This window comes from Cherax quadricarinatus, chromosome 32 (genome assembly GCF_038502225.1).
Source record: "Cherax quadricarinatus isolate ZL_2023a chromosome 32, ASM3850222v1, whole genome shotgun sequence".
Lineage (NCBI taxonomy): Eukaryota > Metazoa > Arthropoda > Malacostraca > Decapoda > Parastacidae > Cherax > Cherax quadricarinatus.
This window is the reverse complement of record NC_091323.1, coordinates 31,010,762-31,028,767: the sequence shown is the minus strand read 5'-3', so window position 1 is coordinate 31,028,767 and position 18,006 is coordinate 31,010,762. Positions and strand designations below refer to the sequence as shown.

Genomic DNA, 18,006 nt, shown 5'->3' with positions numbered 1-18,006 from the left:
CTTTCAATAATAACTCTACCATTGTGAAGGCTTACTCAGCCCTGTAACAACTTCAGACAGTATGACGAAGGCTGGCTCCTCCTCAGGAAAATTAATGAATAGAAAAAGAAATAATAATTCAGATGAATGGTTCAAAGAACCGACATGTTGTTAAATTAGACACATGTGCAATTCTTGGGTATCTTTAATGAGGAAACGTTTCACCACACAGTGGCTTCATCAGTCCATACAAAGGATAAACTTGAACAGGAGGAGAATGAGGTAATCAGTCCCTCAGCCTTGAGTCGATGTGGTCAGGCCATCAATCTTGAATAGAATACGGCATAGGAGCGGAGAAGCAGCTTATAAACCGTATGGCAGGAGAGGTGCAGCAGTCGTAGGTGGTGTCACATTTGCCCAATGTGGAAGCAGGTCGTGCCCAAGGGTTAGGCAAACGAAGAATTCCCAAGTATTAAGATCCCAAGAAGTTGTAGTGTCTGTTCTTCAAGTTTATCCTTTGTATGGACTGATGAAGCCACTGTGTGGTGAAACGTTTCCTCATTAAAGATACCCAAGAATTGCACATGTGTCTAATTTAACAATAATAATTCACAAAGATAAACACTTTATTATTTATTAATGCAAAGATAAAACATTGAAATATGAAGGTGTATCCTACTTGAAAGAAAAATGAAATGGAAAAATGACATTTGAATTCAACGCTAATATGTACAGTTATACTGGGGTGTCTGGTTGAGGTTGACACCGTCTTGTAGAAATTGTAGCCGTTGCTGATGATGTGGGGGGGGGGGGTCACAGGTGTTGAGTGACAACCCAACGACTAGTTCTTCACAGAGTCTATAGCCTTGAATAGTCAGTCCAGATGACAGGAACGCAGGTTCTTTACCGCTGCAAAGATGAGGGGTAGTGTCCTGTACAATTAATCAGGTAGGTAGATCATGAAGTGACGTCCCAAGACCGGTTTCAGTCCGTCTCCTTCAACACTTCTCGTTGGTTGGCAGGTGACCCGAGCTGTCATTCCAAGCTGGAAAGAGAGACAGGTTACCCACTACTTAAGAAATCACTCTCCATGATAAGTGCAAGATACTTGAAAAAAAGGTGTTGATTATCGAAAAGTCTCATGTGGAGCTTAAAACTGAAAGAACAAAGTTTATTATTGGTCAAAAGTGAAGCTTTCAACCAATATCCACTAGAATAGGAGCAGAGGCTTTTACTTACAGTTGTGCTGGGAGCTGTGAGTCGAGTGATTACTGTTTGGCCGGAGCCCCACACGTCACCTTTCGGGGTGGGGAGAAAAGGGGGGGGGAGGATAGCGGGAGCTAGACTGACCCTACCTTAACAAGCAGCCGGCAATCAAACTATCATTACCATATACTCGCTCGCTACTACTATCTGTTGAACGTTTCCCTCACAACCATACACTTTACCAGGTATACTCAACAGACTTATCTAACTATAATTTTTACACTCTCTTTTGTCCCCTTTGCCTTTATACAAAGGAACTATGCATGCTCTCTGCCAATCCCTAGGTACCTTACCCTCTTCTATACATTTATTAAATAATCGCAATTGGGTTAAGTGTATTCTAACCTAACCACTCTGTAATCTAGCAAAATCACTAATTGAGCACCCTACAGGTCTCGATGATGCCGGATTAGTGATGGCCAACCTGTATTTACTGGATATAACATTTAAGTAAGCTTTAATAGGTGTTATATTACAATGTAATTAAAGCTGCTGGCAGATAGAGAACATTTGGCATTTTCAAGCAGCAAAGTTCCATGTTTTTGGGGCCTTTTATATGCATGAAGTTTCTGAACATGTTAAGTTATACGTATGGTACAATATCAGAGAGATACTTGCTTCTTGTATTATGTTCATGTGTTCTATTGCACCTCTCCAAAAAAGAGTTTAAGCTTTACATTACCTTCGATATACCTTTGATGAACCTGGCCCATGGCCTCATCTGGTTCTTGTCTGGTCACCCAAGCTGTTGCTGGCTCGCAGCTGCAGATATGGGTTGATTTTTGTACTGAGCTTACTCATATACTCTTATTTATTCTGGAAGTCTAGTTGCAAATGAGTAGAACAATCTGCTATGCACTCATTCTCCTCCCTTTCTGCAGTTTCATCTGGAAGGTGCTTCTTACATTTAGCCTTGAATTATTAAATGCCACTAATATCATTGACTTGGTTTGGTATGTACAGTACTGCAATTTATTTCCATTTTTTGTACAGCAGCTATAGGAGTCATACAGGTTTAGTACTGAATGTAGTACATACTGCAAAGTTGTTCAATTCCCCAGATACTATGTTAATTTGATTTCTAACCCTTCCAACATTTGATTGACAATTTTATAGATGTGATTTAATTTTAACCACTTTAACCTTTATGCCCATTTTCACTTCTCTAATTTTTTAAGTCATATTCTTTCAGACCTGCATATTCCCTTGCACTGGCATGCAGAATAAACCTAGTCATTTTATCCTGAATTGCTTTAAAATTACTTTTTTGTGTTTTTTTCTTTTGCAAGATCAGAATAACATAATAAGTATTGTATTAAGAAACTGACATATGGTCTTATATGCATTAACCCTTTCAGGGTCCAGAGGCCAAATTTCAAAGTGTGCACCAGGGTCCAAGAATTTTCAAAAAATAATTTTGTTATTTTTTCTTATAAAATGGTAGAGTATCTTTTTCTGAAGGTAATAAAACAAAAAGTACGAAATTTGATGGAAAATTGACGAAATTATGCTCTCGCGAATTTTGGTGTGTCAGCGATATTTATGCATCGGCGATTTTGCTGACTTTGACTCCCATTTTAGGCCAAATTCTTAGCTATTTTACTAGTATTACTTCTATTTTATCAATTGAGCACAAGAAATCACCAAGTCAACTGTTTCAACTACAAAATAAAGCGATCAGAAATTGGTAATTTGGCCAATTTAACGCAAAGTTCAGAATATTCCAATTTCAAAATAGGGTCCAGAATAAACATTTCAGGCATTCCTGGCACTAAACTAAGATATCCTCTATTCATTAGTTACATTTTCAAATGAAATCCATTTTGATTTTTTATTCACATAATGAATTTTTATTCAAACCAAAAAATAGATTTACTGTTATGCAATATTGTAATAATTGTATAAATAACATCACCACATTTGTGAACTTATATTAGACCCACCAGCTGGCATGTATTAGACGTGTGAGGTCATTTGTTTACTCTTGAACATCGGTAAAAATTTAACATTTTTGCTACATTGAGCTCAGTTTCAAGCCATTTCCAGTACTAAAACCAATCAAAATCATCTCTATTTCTGTAATATATCTTCCATTCTATCAAAATGAGACCATGAAATCGCAAATACAACTATAAAAAACATATGAAAAAACACTGCAAAGTCACTGTTTTAATAAAACATTACGGTCTCTGTTTTTTCTCTCATTATGCACTGTGTGCTGCAGGATTTGTTTTATGTAGTGCACACATACCATGTAGATATATTCTCTCATATCTAGGCCCAAATTTACCGCTCACAGCTTATCAGAGTGAGCTGAGCTCATGGCGTAGATCTACGGTTTGGACCCTCAACTCAAAGCCGTAGAACTACGGCACAGACCCTGAGAGGATTAATGGACAAGGATTGTGCCAGGTAAACCTATCAAGTAAAGAGGAATCTCTCTTAATACTGTACAGTTGTTGGATCTCTGTGGCATTTCCCCGTACTGATAAGAACTCCCTGTGATAGTAAAGAGTTGTGCAGCAGCAGGAAAATTTCTTAATATGTCTTAAAAACTAGGCACCTACAAATAGGTACATTCTGTTCAAGGTTATCTGTTAGGGATTCTGGCAATTATCATCCTTACTGCCCAGTCTCAGACCAGGTTTCTTAGGTTGGAGAGGAAATATTTACAGGGTTAAGAAGCACATAGAAAAGTAAAGGTATGTGTATAGTAAATGTAAGAAGTTAGTAAAATTTACCTGTCATCCTATGAGTTCATGAGACAAAAATAAAAGATCTGCAAACTTGCCAAAGTGTATAAATTTAACAGGTTTCAATTTCATAGTTGTATGGCAAGACAGTAAGTAGTACTATCCTGGATGGTTGTTGTCTACCAACCTACTGTTTGTAGCTGCCACACCAGTTTCATCACATGTTGTCAACTAGATGATATATTTTTATAATTTTAACCATGAATATAAGTCTGCATAACAGAATGCCATTGCCCAACTTTCCATGTGCTATACTGGACTGTATAGAATAATAGCTGGGTAGTAATATTAGCAAAAGCTTGAATGAACTCCTTGTTAATATAAGTGAAGAATTTTTTGAACCTCAGTATGGTTTAAAATTGGCTGTGTTTGATATAGTTTTAAATTGTTATCGATATATGAATCCTACAATGTTTGTGCATGAAACTAATGCTCAGCATCCCATGATACACCCATTACTAACTTAACTCATAATTTAATTCATGCTATCCTAGTAGCCATTAGATCACTAGTACAGTGGACCCCCGCATAACGTTGGCATCGCATAGTGTTAAATCCGCATAGCGATACATTTTATCGCTAAAATTTTGCCTCGCATAGTGCTAAAAAATTCGCTCAACGCGATTTGTCCGAGACACGTCCATGCGGCCTGAGCCAGCCTCACTTGTTCTGCCAGTGGCATTGTTTAGAAGCCAGCCTCCGTGGTAACATTCTAGCATACAATCGGAACATTTCGTATTATTACAGCCTTTTTATAGTGATTTCACCTGAAAAATAAGTGACCATGGGCCCCAAGAAAGCTTCTAGTGCCAACCCTACAGGAATAAGGGTGAGAATTACTATGGAGATGAAGAAAGAGATAATTGCTCAGTATGAAAGTGGAGTGCGTGTCTCCGAGCTGGCCAGGTTGTATAGTAAACCCCAATCAACCATCGCTTCTATTGTGTCCAAGAGAACGGCAATCAAGGAAGCTGTTCTTGTCAAAGGTTTAACTGTGCTTTTGAAACAGAGATCGCAAGTGATAGAAGATGTTGAGAGACTGTTATTGGTGTGGATAAACGAAAAACAGATAGCAGGCAATAGCATCTCTCAAGCGATCATAAGTGAAAAGGCTAGGAAGTTGCATGAGGATTTAATTAGAAAAATGCCTGCAACTAGTGGTGATGCGAGTGAATTTAAGGCCAGCAAAGGTTGGTTTGAGAGATTTAAGAGGCGTAGTGGCATACATAGTGTGATAAGGCATGGTGAGGCTGCCAGTTCGGACCAAAAAGCAGCTGAAAAATATGTGCATGAATTCAAGGAGTACATAGACTGTGCAGGACTGCAACCTGAACAAGTGTTTAATTGTGACGAAACAGGCCTGTTTTGGAAGAAAATGCCAAGCAGGACCTACATTACTCAGGAGGAAAAGGCACTCCCAGGACATAAGCCTATGAAAGACAGGCTTCCTCTTCTCATGTGTGCCAATGCTAGTGGTGATTGCAAAGTGAAGCCTTTATTTCTTTATTAGTGTATCACTCTGAAACTCCCAGAGCGTTCAGGCAAAAGAATATCCTCAAGGCTAATTTGTGTGTGCTGTGGAGGGCAAACAGTAAGGCATGGGCCACTAGGGACTTTTCCTATGACTGGTTACACCAAGCATTTGCCCCCACTGTGAAAAATTACCTAACTGAAAAGAAATTAGACCTTAAGTGCCTCCTGGTGTTAGACAATGCCCCTGGTCATCCTACAGACTTGGCAGAGCGACTTTGTGGGGACATGAGCTTCATTAAGGTGAAGTTTTTGCCTCCTAATACCACTCCTCTCCTGCAGCCCATGGACCAGCAGGTTATTGCAAACTTCAAAAAACTGTACACAAAAGCTCTGTTTGAAAGGTGCTTTGTAGTGACCTCAGAAATTCAATTGACTAAGAGAGTTTTGGAGAGAGCACTTTAATATCCTCAATTGTGTAAATCTTATAGGTAAGGCTTGGGAGGGAGTGACTAAAAGGACCTTGAACTCTGCTTGGAAGAAACTGTGGCCAGAATGTGTAGACCAAAGGGATTTTGAAGGATTTGAGGCTAACCCTGAGAATCCTATGCCAGTTGAGGAATCAATTGTGGCATTGGGGAAGTCCTTGGGGTTGGAGGTTAGTGGGGAGGATGTGGAAGAGTTGGTGGAGGAGGACAATGAAGAACTAACCACTGATGAGCTGATAGATCAACTTCAACAGCAAGAGGCCACACCTGAGGAAATTGCTTCGGATGAGGGGAGAGAGAAATTGAAGAAGTTGCCTACTTCAAAGATTAAGGAAATCTGTGCAAAGTGGCTTGAAGTGCAAACCTTCATGGATGAAAATCACCCTCAGACAGCTATTGCAAGCCGTGCTGGTGACTATTACACTGACAGTGTTGTGAAACACTTTAGGAAAGTCGTAAAGGAACGAGAGGTACAGGCCACTATGGACAGATATGTAATGCGACAGAAGTCCAGTGACTCTGAAGCTGGTCCTAGTGGCATTAAAAGAAGAAGGGAAGCAGCCCCGGAAAAGGACTTGACACCTCAAGTCCTAATGGAAGGGGATTCCCCTTCTAAACACTAAAACCATCCAGTCTCCCCTCCTCCCATCCCATCAGTCATCACCACATCTTCAATAAAGGTAAGTGTCATGTAACTGTGCATATTTTCTTAAGTTTGTGCGTATTAAAATTAATATTTCATGTGGTAAAAAAAAAATTTTTCATACTTTTGGGTGTCTTGCACGGATTAATTTGATTTCCATTATTTCTTATGGGGAAAATTAATTCGCATAACGATAATTTCGCATAACATTGAGCTCTCAGGAACTGATTAATAGCGTTATGCGGGGGTCCACTGTACACTGTTGGTAGAGCTGGGTCTGTAGAGTTTACATTCACCTACAGCAACCATTTATTACCTACTGATGTAAGGGGCCAGAATTGTTAAAGATGGAAGTGTAAGATGCCACCTTGACAGGATGGAGCTCATTTTATAAAATAATTACAGTACTGTGCAATACTTTTAATATGTAAAGTGTAAAAAGTAGGTTTCCCAAAATGGTAAAAAATAGGGTAATGATTTTTGTGGCAGTAATCCATGGTGGCTATTGTTAATAGAGTGGGCATTGCTTGCTAGTAGAGTGTATATGTGCCTCACTTGTGCTCTTTCTGGTTTGACGATAACTTTGAGAGATGGGTAGGAATAGTTTAATAAATTTTTATATCCTAATTATTTTCAAACCAAGAAAGTCTTTATTTTTTCTTAAATGTATCTCTGTTATCTGTTAACGTTTATTAGGAATGGGTTCCTGTCTGCCAGTAAGATGTTCAAGGAAGATGACCTGGAAGTGGATTGCAGTGGGCGCCATTATATGATAACGGGTGAGCATTAGTTGTGCTCGCAAATGTAATGCAGTATTTTCTCCATGTATGAGATGGGATAGGATTATATTTTTATAAAATGCATTTGACTGTAACCTAATTTCTTGGAAAAAGATTCTGGAAAAGCACTGTACATCTGGTGTGAGATGTAAATTATGGTTTGTGGGAGGAGAAACTAGCTGAAAAGTCATATGTTGGTATGGATAGCTGGAGGACCTTTATATGGTGGTTTTTGCCTTCAGTGGATTCATATGAGGCTTTAAAATACTATATACAGCACAGTATCTTCAAGCTATGAAAATATTTTTTTTCTCTTGGATTATATGACGTTTTAGTCTCGTAATCCTTTTCCTTTATTATTTTAATTCTTTCATAAAAGAAGTTACAATGTTTTTTTTTAATAATTTAATGATATTGTTTAACATATATAACTAACAAAAGCAATTGGGATATAAAGCATGTTACATCTATTCAGCTTGTGGAATGTAACTGCTGATAGATTCATACTAATTTCCCTTTTGTCATGTATAAATGATACACCTCTCATACTTGCACACTTTCTTCACACGGCAGACAGGTGGTGCCTATGTTGTACCAGTGTGAAGTGCATACTGAAGACAGGTAGTGCTTATGTTGTATCAATATGAAGTGCACACTTTCTCCACACTGAAGACAGGTGGTGCTTCGTTGTGTCATTGTGAAGTGCACTAATTAGGGAAGGTGTCTAGAGCATATTGTGCTAGACATATTGTGCTAGAAACTCAGCGTTAGAAAAAATAGAAATGAAATAAGGAAATTTATAATGTCTCCCTTGCATTTTTTGGTGTAATTGTACATTGAAAATACAGTGGACCCCGGATTTCGTCCGGTGCGGATATCATACAGTTCGGATTTTCAACCACTTCTTTCGGCGAAATTTTACCCGGGGTTTCGTACCTCTGCTTGGAAATCATCTGTATCAGACACGTCCACCTGGTCGGGGCACTGGGATGTGACTCAGTCTGCCTCTGTCACTGGTTCTGTGAGGGTGGTAGAGGGTGGTAGTGATGGTGGTAGAGGGTGGTAGTGATGGTGGTAGAGGGTGGTAGTGATGGTGGTAGAGGGTGGTAGTGGTGATGGTAGAGGGTGGTAGAGGGTGGTAGTGATGGTGGTAGAGGGTGGTAATGGTTGTGATGGTGGTAGTGATGGTGGTAGAGGGTGGTAGTGATGGTGGTAGATTATTATTATAATCAAGGGGGAAGCGCTAAACCCGGAGGATTATACAGCGCCTGGGGGGGGGGATGTGGAAGGCATTCAGGCTTAATTCGGGGAACTGGAGCACAGATCTAATTCCCTAAATCAAGAGCCCCTCACCAACATCAAGGAACCTTCCTTGAGGGGTAATGGTGGTAGAGGGTAGTAGTGATGATGGTAGAGGGTGGTAGTGATGGTGGTAGAGGGTGGTAGTGATGGTGGTAGTGGTTGTGATCATGGTAGAGGGTGGTAGTAATGGTGGTAGTGATGGCAAACAATTGAAGATGTTGAGTTGTTGGTGTGGATTAACAAAAAACAGTTAGCAGGAGATAGTGTTGTGGAAGCGATAATTTGAAAAAAGGCAAGGCAGTTGCATACGGATCTCATAAAGAATATGCCAACAACAGTCTTCAGTAAAGGTAAAAGTGATTTAAACGTTCATTTATCCATTAAAATTAGTGCTTTATATTTATTTTTTATTGTTTTCTGTATGTAAAACTATAGATATTCTCTATAAAATGTATTTTTTGTTAATATTTTTGGGTGTTTGGAATGGATTAATTGGATTTACATTATTTCTTATGGGAAATATTACTTTGGTTTTCGTCCATTTCAGATTTTGACCAACCTTCTGGAACAGATTAAGGACAAAAACCAGGGGTCCACTGTATTTAAAATGTACAATTGCTATAACTGTAGTTACTATCTCGAAAGCTTTAATTTCTTTACAGGTGCAAACAGTGGAATTGGCAAGTGCATAGCTACAGAAATAGCCAAACGTGGAGGAACAGTTCACATGGTGTGTCGCAACCCATCCTCTGCTGAAGAAGCCAAACAAGATATAATTGATGCATCCAATAATTCGGTATTTTTCCCTCAAACAAAATTTATGGAATGTAGTGTTTTTTGTATCTTTCTAAATTCACAACACTAGTGCAGCTTGTTTAGTATGGAACAAAGCATTTTATAATGTATGCATGGGAATTTACAAGTCACTTTAGGAGGTGAATGTTCATGTTAAATCCACAAGTCATATAGCTGATTGTAGCTACTTGCTGTAGGTTTCACTTAATCATGTTTATTATAAAATAATTTTTGATAGAACTGGTTTAAAAAAGTGTCAGTAAATTGTAAATTTTTAGTACTGTAATTTTTGTACTGTACAGTATTTTTTTTTCTTTTTTTTTTAGGTTAAATGGTAATAATCATATTCCAATCTAGACGAACAGCAGTGCTTACCTTGGTTATAGAGCCATATTTGATTACCTGTAATAATTTATACAACTCTATTAGATATGCAATAAGTAAAGCTTTTTTTTGTTTTTTTGCATGTATTGTATCTACAGAATATCTTTGTGCACATCCTCGACTTATCGAAGCCCAGGGATGTACACAAGTTTGCTCAAGACTTCTGTAAAAACAATGAAAGCTTACATGTACTAGTAAGTACAGTAGTTCAATGGAAGATTGACTAGTAATTGTATCTGCTTTATTATAACAGTATTTTCCATTTTTTATGAGCATTGGATATCATTAATTCTTAAAGGTTGCTGGCAGTAAAACTGTATTCCAGTTTTTAATTGATAGAAATTTATGTCCTGATTATATACATACAATCAGCCCTCCAAATCTTCTTTAAGTTTATACATTTTAACTTAGAAAATTGCAGTTTTTTATTTGATTCAAAGTTAATAGACACAAAGCATTCTGAGGTGAATTTAGTGAGAATGATAGTAACTGGAAATTTTCATTTTATAATTTACTGTAATTAAGTAAGCAAACATATTTACAGGTTAATAATGCTGGATGCATGTTCAACATAAGAGAATTAACAGAAGACAACCTGGAGAAAAACTTTGTGACAAACACTCTTGGCACTTATATCCTCACTACTCAACTTCTTCCATTAATAAAACAGTAAGATTTTAGGCTCTCATGAGACAAGGGAGTTTTGACATTATTAAGTACAGTAATGCCTTCTCATACTATCCAAACTTCTGGAAGCTGACACTGCCTCTTATGTAAATTTGCTGTAGTAGTTTTAGTGTTTTTTTTGTTTTGTTTTTTGTTTTTTAGTGACTATTACAAGTACAACATTGATTTTTCTGGACAATGATGGTCCGTAACCATACAAATTTACGAGCAGCTACTTGAAATTCCCGTGGCAGTGTATTTACCACCAAACTGTACATCACTTATCCAACCCCAAGACCAAGGAATACTGCGCTGTCTAAAGGAAGAAAAATCAGTAATCCAGAAAGGCTTTGGAACCAGAGGTCTGGAAAATCAATGTTGTACCAGTATAATTACTCAAATAATCTTTGCATAATGTTGTGCCTAATTTATGTTGAATTCATTCATAAGTTTCAGGTACACTAGACTAAAGTGAGAAGTAGAAAGAGCTGGCTTAGTAAAAATTATTATGGTATAAATTCAGAGGGTCATCTGATTTATAATGTTGGCACACTTCTGCCAAGACAGTAATTGAAAGAATGACCCTGAATTTATTTTTTGGAGGGCACCCTTCCTTGGTTGGAGATGGCCAATGAGATTCAAAAAACATTAATGCATTAGTACAGCATATTTTTTTTTTTTAACACATTGGGCATCTCCCACCAAGACAAGGTGACCCAAGAAAGAAAACACTCTCAGCATCATTCATACTATTATGTACTGTCTTGCCAGAGGTGTGCAGATAGAACAGTATAGTATATTTTTTTTTTTTTCAACAAGTTGGCCATCTCCCACCGAGGCAGGGTGACCCAAAAAGAAAGAAAATCCCCCCCCCCCAAAAAAAAAAAATACTTTCATCATCATTTAACACTTTCACCTCACTCACACATAATACCCAGAATACAACAGTTTAGAAGTATAAGTATACGTATAGTATATATATCATGTTATAGCAGTTCTATTTATTCTCATTTATTTTGCAAATATCTTCATTAAATTTTTTAGCTTCTTTCTTATTCAGCTGGCAATTAAGTGAGTTTCTTTCAAAGTTAGTGCTTTGATGCTAGCAAAGGTCTCTTGATTCAAAGAATTGGAGTTACTCTCCCTTTCTTTGATCAGATATGATTACCTCCCATTTCCAAGGTATCATACTTCTCCATGAATATAATTGTATTTTAGCAAATTATCAGATGGCCATTAGTAAACCTAGAATTTGATGTTTTCATTTGCAAATTTTTACTGTACTATATGGCTTACTGTATTGCCTTTTATAATAAATACACTTGAAACCTATAGTTTGGGAACAAAAGAAGGAACACATTAAAAAAAAAGATAAGCACAAATAAAGAAGAATGAGGCAGTGATTGCATTGTTTATGAATATTTAGCAGTTGCTAAGTGGAGCTACTATCCAAGTGTAGCCAAGAAAACTATCAAGAAAGAGTAATATAAATTTGTACTTGACTTACTAATTTTTGTTGTAGTTTTATATTAAGGATAGGCTTGAACCAATTGCAGAAAAATATATATTTATGTAGAAATGAGTGTGTATAACAAACATGACACTAATAGAATTGTTTAATTTAAAACTCATTTTTTCAGAAGCGAGAAACCACGTGTAGTGACAGTTTCCTCAGGTGGCATGCTAGTTCAGAAGCTTGATTATACAGATATGCAGTTTGAGAAGATGAAGCCTTTTGATGGCACTTTGGCATATGCTCAAAATAAAAGGCAACAGGTTTGGTTAACTTATTTTTTCATCTTTCCTCTTCATCTTTCTTCCTCTTACACTGTTTTACATTTCACGTGTTATTGAGAACTTTAACACACTGAATATGCTCAACTGGATAATCATTAACAAAGAATTTTGTAACAAAAGATCTTCCCCTATTATCCCTTTTTAACAAGAGCAAAACTGAAACCCATTCTTTCTTCTTTCAACAAACTGGCCATATCCCACCAAGGCAGGGTGTCCCAAAAAGAATGTATAGTAATGTATACAGGAAAAGGGGTTACTAAACCCTTGCTCCCGGCATTTTAATTGCCTCTTACGACACGCATGGTTTACAGAGGAAGAATTCTGTTCCACTTCCCCATGGAGATAAGAGGAAATAAACAAGAACAAGAACTAGTAAGAAAATAGAAGAGGGGTGTATATATATATATATATATATATATATATATATAAATTATATATATATATATATATATATATATATATATATATATATATATATATATATATATATATATATATATATATATATTTGTCATGCCGAATAGGCAGAACTTGCGATCTTGGCTTAAATAGCAACGTTCATCTTGCCATATAGGACAAGTGAAAATATGTGTATGCAATAATTTCGCCAAAATCATTCTGAACCTAACGAAAAAAACATATTTCACTGTGTCTGTTTAGTATTAAATTATTGTAAACAAATCTAAAATATATTTAGTTGGGTTAGGCTAAAATAAATTGTTCTTGTTATAATAAGGTTAGGTAAATTTTCTGAGATTCTTTTGGTGCAAAATTAAAAATTTTTACATTAACATTAATGAAAAAAATATATCTTTAAACGTATAAAAGAAAATTTCAGAAAGGACTTAATTTTAAATGAGTTCTTGTTAATTGACCAGTTTTACATATTCGGCACGACATATATATATACATATATATACAGTGGACCCCCGCATAACGATTACCTCCGAATGTGACCAATTATGTAAGTGTATTTATGTAAGTGTGTTCGTATGTGTATGTTTGGGGGTCTGAAATGGACTAATCTACTTCACAATATTTCTTATAGGAACAAATTCGGTCGGTACTGGCACCTGAACATACTTCTGGAGTGAAAAAATATCGTTAACCGGGGGTCCACTGTATATATATATATATATATATGTCACCATGGTTGTTTAATATATTTAAAGATGGGGTTGTAAAAGAAGTAAATGCTAGGGTGTTCGGGAGAGGGGTGGGATTAAATTATGGGGAATCAAATTCAAAATGGGAATTAACACAGTTACTTTTTGCTGATGATACTGTGCTTATGGGAGATTCTAAAGAAAAATTGCAAAGGTTAGTGGATGAGTTTGGAAAGGTGTGTAAAGGTAGAAAGTTGAAAGTGAACATTGAAAAGAGTAAGGTGATGAGGGTATCAAATGATTTAGATAAAGAAAAATTGGATATCAAATTGGGGAGGAGGAGTATGGAAGAAGTGAAAGTTTTCAGATATTTGGGAGTTGACGTGTCGGCGGATGGATTTATGAAGGATGAGGTTAATCATAGAATTGATGAGGGAAAAAAGGTGAGTGGTGCGTTGAGGTATATGTGGAGTCAAAAAACGTTATCTATGGAGGCAAAGAAGGGAATGTATGAAAGTATAGTAGTCCCAACACTCTTATATGGGTGTGAAGCTTCGTTGGTAAATGCAGCAGCGAGGAGACGGTTGGAGGCAGTGGAGATGTCCCGTTTAAGGGCAATGTGTGGAAATTAGGAGTGTGGAAATTAGGAAAAGGTGTGGAGTTAATAAAAGTATTAGTCAGAGGGCAGAAGAGGGGTTGTTGAGGTGGTTTGGTCATTTAGAGAGAATGGATCAAAGTAGAATGACATGGAAAGCATATAAATCTATAGGGGAAGGAAGGCGAGGTAGGGGTCATCCTCGAAAGGGTTGGAGAGAGGGGGTAAAGGAGGTTTTGTGGGCGAAGGGCTTGGACTTCCAGCAAGCGTGCGTGAGCGTGTTAGATAGGAGTGAATGGAGACGAATGGTACTTGGGACCTGACGATCTGTTGGAGTGTGAGCAGGGTAATATTTAGTGAAGGGATTCAGGGAAACGGTTATTTTCATAAAGTCGGACTTGAGTCCTGGAAATGGGAAGTACAATGCCTGCACTTTAAAGGAGGGGTTTGGGATATTGGCAGTTTGGAGGGATATGTTGTGTATCTTTATATGTGTATGCTTCTAAACTGTTGTATTCTGAGCACCTCTTCAAAAACAGTGATAATGTGCGAGTGTGGTGAAAGTGTTGAATGATGATGAAAGTATTTTCTTTTTGGGGATTTTCTTTCTTTTTTGGGTCACCCTGCCTCGGTGGGAGACGGCCGACTTGCACCTCTTCAAAAACAGTGATAATGTTGAACGGCCGATGAAATAAATATATATATATATATATATATATATATATATATATATATATATATATATATATATATATATATATATATATATATATATATATATATGGGGTGACCTGGTGGCTAAAGCTCCCGCTTCACACACGGAGGGCCCGGGTTCGATTCCCGGCGGGTGGAAACATTTCGACACGTTTCCTTACACCTATTGTTAGTGTTAGTCGACTGGTGTGGGTCGCATCATGGGGGACAAGATTGAGGACCCCAATGGAAATAAGTTAGACAGTCCTCGATGACGCACTGACTTTCTTGGGTTATCCTGGGTGGCTAACCCTCCAGGGTTAAAAATCCGATCGAAATCTTATCTTATCTTATCTTATGGGGACTACATTCAACTCCTGTTACCCTCTCCACTTGTAACTTTACTATGTATTCAAAGCACAGAACCACGTGATCACTAGCTCCAAGGGGCCTCTCATAGGTGATGTCCTTGATGTCTGAACTGCTCAGGGTGAACACGAGGTCCAGTCTTGCTGGTTCATCCTCCCCTCTCTCTCTTGTAGTGTCTTTAACATGTTGATGCATGAGGTTTTCCAGTTCCACGTCCATCATCTTGGTTCTCCATGTTTCAGGACCTCTGTGTGGCTCCAGATATTCCCAATTGATCTCCCTGTGGTTGAAATTGCCCATAACCATTAACTTTGCTCTACTCGAGTAAGCTCTTCTTGCCAGTTTGTCCACCATTGCTCTGTTGCTCTCTTCATATTCCTGTCTTGGCCTCCTGCAGTTCTGTTGTGTGTGTACTCACCTATTTGTGGTTGCAGGGGTCGAGTCACAGCTCCTGGCCCCACCTCTTCGCTGATTGCTACTAGGTCCTCTCCCTGCCCCATGAGCTCTATCATACCTCGCCTTAAAACTATGTATGGTTCCCGCCTCCACTACTTCACTTTCTAGGCTATTCCACGGCCTGACTACTCTATGACTGAAGAAATACTTCCTAACATCCCTTTGATTCATCTGAGTCTTCAACTTCCAATTGTGACCTCTTGTGTCTGTGTCCCTTCTCTGGAACATCCCGTCTTTGTCCACCTTGTCTATTCTGCGCAGTATTTTATATGTCGTTATCATGTCTCCCCTGACCCTCCTGTCCTCCAGTGTCGTCAGGCTGATTTCCCTCAACCTTTCTTCATAGGACAATCCCCGTAGCTCTGGGACTAGGCTTGTTGCAAACCTTTGCACCTTCTCTAATTTCTTGACGTGCTTGACTAGGTGTGGATTCCAAACTGGTGCTGCATACTCCAGTATGGGCCTGAAGTTAATGGTATACAGAGTCTTAAACGAATCCTTACTGAGGTATCGGAACGCTATCCGTAGGTTTGCCAGGCGCCTGTATGCTGCAGCAGTTATCTGATTGATGTGCGCCTCAAGAGATATGCTCGGTGTTATACTCACCCCCAGATCTTTTTCCTTGAGTGAGGTTTGCAGTCTTTGGCCATCTAAACTATATTGTGTCTGCGGTCTTCTTTGCCCTTCCCCAATCTTCATGACTTTGCATTTGGCAGGGTTAAATTCAAGGAGCCAGTTGCTGGACCAGGCTTGTAGCCTGTCCAGGTCTCTTTGTAGTCCTGCCTGATCCTCATCCGATTTGATTCTTCTCATTAACTTCGCATCATCTGCAAACAAGGACACTTCTGAGTCTATCCCTTCCGTTATGTCGTTCACATATACCAAGAACAGCACAGGTCCTAGGACTGGCCCCTGTGGAACCCCGCTTGTCACAGGCGCCCACTCTGACACCTCGTCACGTACCATGACTCGTTGTTGCCTCCCTGTCAGATATTCTCTGATCCATTGCAGTGCCTTTCCTGTTATGTGTGCCTGATCCTCTAGCTTTTGCAGTAACCTCTTGTGAGGAACTGTGTCGAAGGCCTTCTTGCAGTCCAAAAATATGCAGTCGATCCACCCCTCTCTCTCTTGTCTTACTTCTGTCACCTTGTCATAAAACTCGAGTAAGTTTGTGACACAGGATTTTCCTTCCCTGAAACCATGCTGGTTGTCAATTATACACTTGTTTCTTTCCAGGTGCCCCACCATTCTCCTCCTGATGATCTTCTCCATGAGCTTGCATACTATACACGTTAGTGATACAAGTCTGTAGTTTAGTGCCTCATGTCTGTCTCCCTTTTTAAAAATTGGGACTACATTTGCCATTTTCCATACCTCAGGGAGTTGCCCAGTTTCAAATGATGTGTTGAAGATCTTTGTTAATGGCTCACACAATATCTCTGCTCCCGCTTTAAGGACCCATGGAGAGATGTTGTCTGGTCCCACCGCCTTTGAGGTGTCAAGTTCGCATAGCAGCTTCTTCACCTCCTCCTTGGTTATATGTACCTCATCCAGCACTTGCTGGTGTGCCCCCCTGTTCTGATTTCCTGGAGTCTTACTGGTTTCCACTGTAAATACCTCTTTAAATCTTGTGTTGAGCTCCTGACATACCTCTTGGTCGTTTCTTGTGAATTCCCCATCACCCTTCCTCAGTCTGATTACCTGGTCCTTGACTGTTGTTTTCCTCCTGATGTGGCTGTACAACAGCTTTGGGTCAGTCTTTACTTTTGATGCTATGTCATTTTCATATTGTCTCTGAGCCTCCCTTCTTATCTGTGCATATTCGTTTCTGGCTCTTCGGCTGATTTCTTTATTTACCTGAGTTCTCTGTCTTCTGTACCTTTTCCATTCTCTAGTACACCTAGTTTTTGCCTCCCTACACCTTTGGGTGAACCAAGGACTTGTTCTGTTCTTCCCATTATTTCTGTTTCCCTTGGGAACAAACCTCTCCTCTGCCTCCTTGCATTTTGTTGCTACATAGTCCATCATTTCTTGTACTGGTTTTCCTGTCAGTTCCCTCTCCCACTGAATGTCTTGAAGGAAGTTCCTCATGCCTGAGTAGTTCCCCCTTTTGTAGCTTGGTTTTTCCCAGCCTATTCCTGCTACTCTCTCCACTTGGAGCTCAACTATGTAGTCGAAGCACAGAACCACATGATCACTAGCTCCCAGGGGCCTTTCATACATGATACCCTCAATGTCTGAACTACTCATGGTGAATACAAGGTCCAGCCTTGCTGGTTCATCCTCTCCTCTCTCTCTCTGGTAGTGTCTCTAACATGTTGATGCATGAGGTTTTCCAGTACCACATCCATCATCTTGGCTCTCCATGTTTCGGGACCCCCATGGGGCTCCAGGTTTTCCCAGTCAATCTCCTTGTGATTGAAATCACCCATAACTAGTAACTTTGCTCCCCCCATGTGTGCTCT

At 38.8% G+C, this 18,006-nt stretch overlaps 1 protein-coding gene across 5 annotated transcripts in view; it reads left to right on the top strand.

Annotated features, from left to right (window-relative positions):
* The window catches only part of LOC128690249 (dehydrogenase/reductase SDR family member 12), a 50,795-nt gene that overhangs the window by 13,822 nt on the left and 18,967 nt on the right, over window positions 1-18,006 (top strand). For 3 of the 5 annotated variants that reach the window (XM_053778838.2, XM_070090612.1, XM_070090615.1), the window contains 5 exons: window positions 7,296-7,378; window positions 9,343-9,476; window positions 9,958-10,053; window positions 10,404-10,528; window positions 12,166-12,301. In XM_053778838.2, the coding sequence (XP_053634813.2) occupies window positions 7,296-7,378; window positions 9,343-9,476; window positions 9,958-10,053; window positions 10,404-10,528; window positions 12,166-12,301 (574 nt within the window). Of the gene's footprint in view, window positions 1-3,544; window positions 3,658-7,295; window positions 7,379-9,342; window positions 9,477-9,957; window positions 10,054-10,403; window positions 10,529-12,165; window positions 12,302-18,006 lie in introns of those variants that run through there. The other 2 variants (XM_070090613.1, XM_070090616.1) reach the window with 2 other exon arrangements.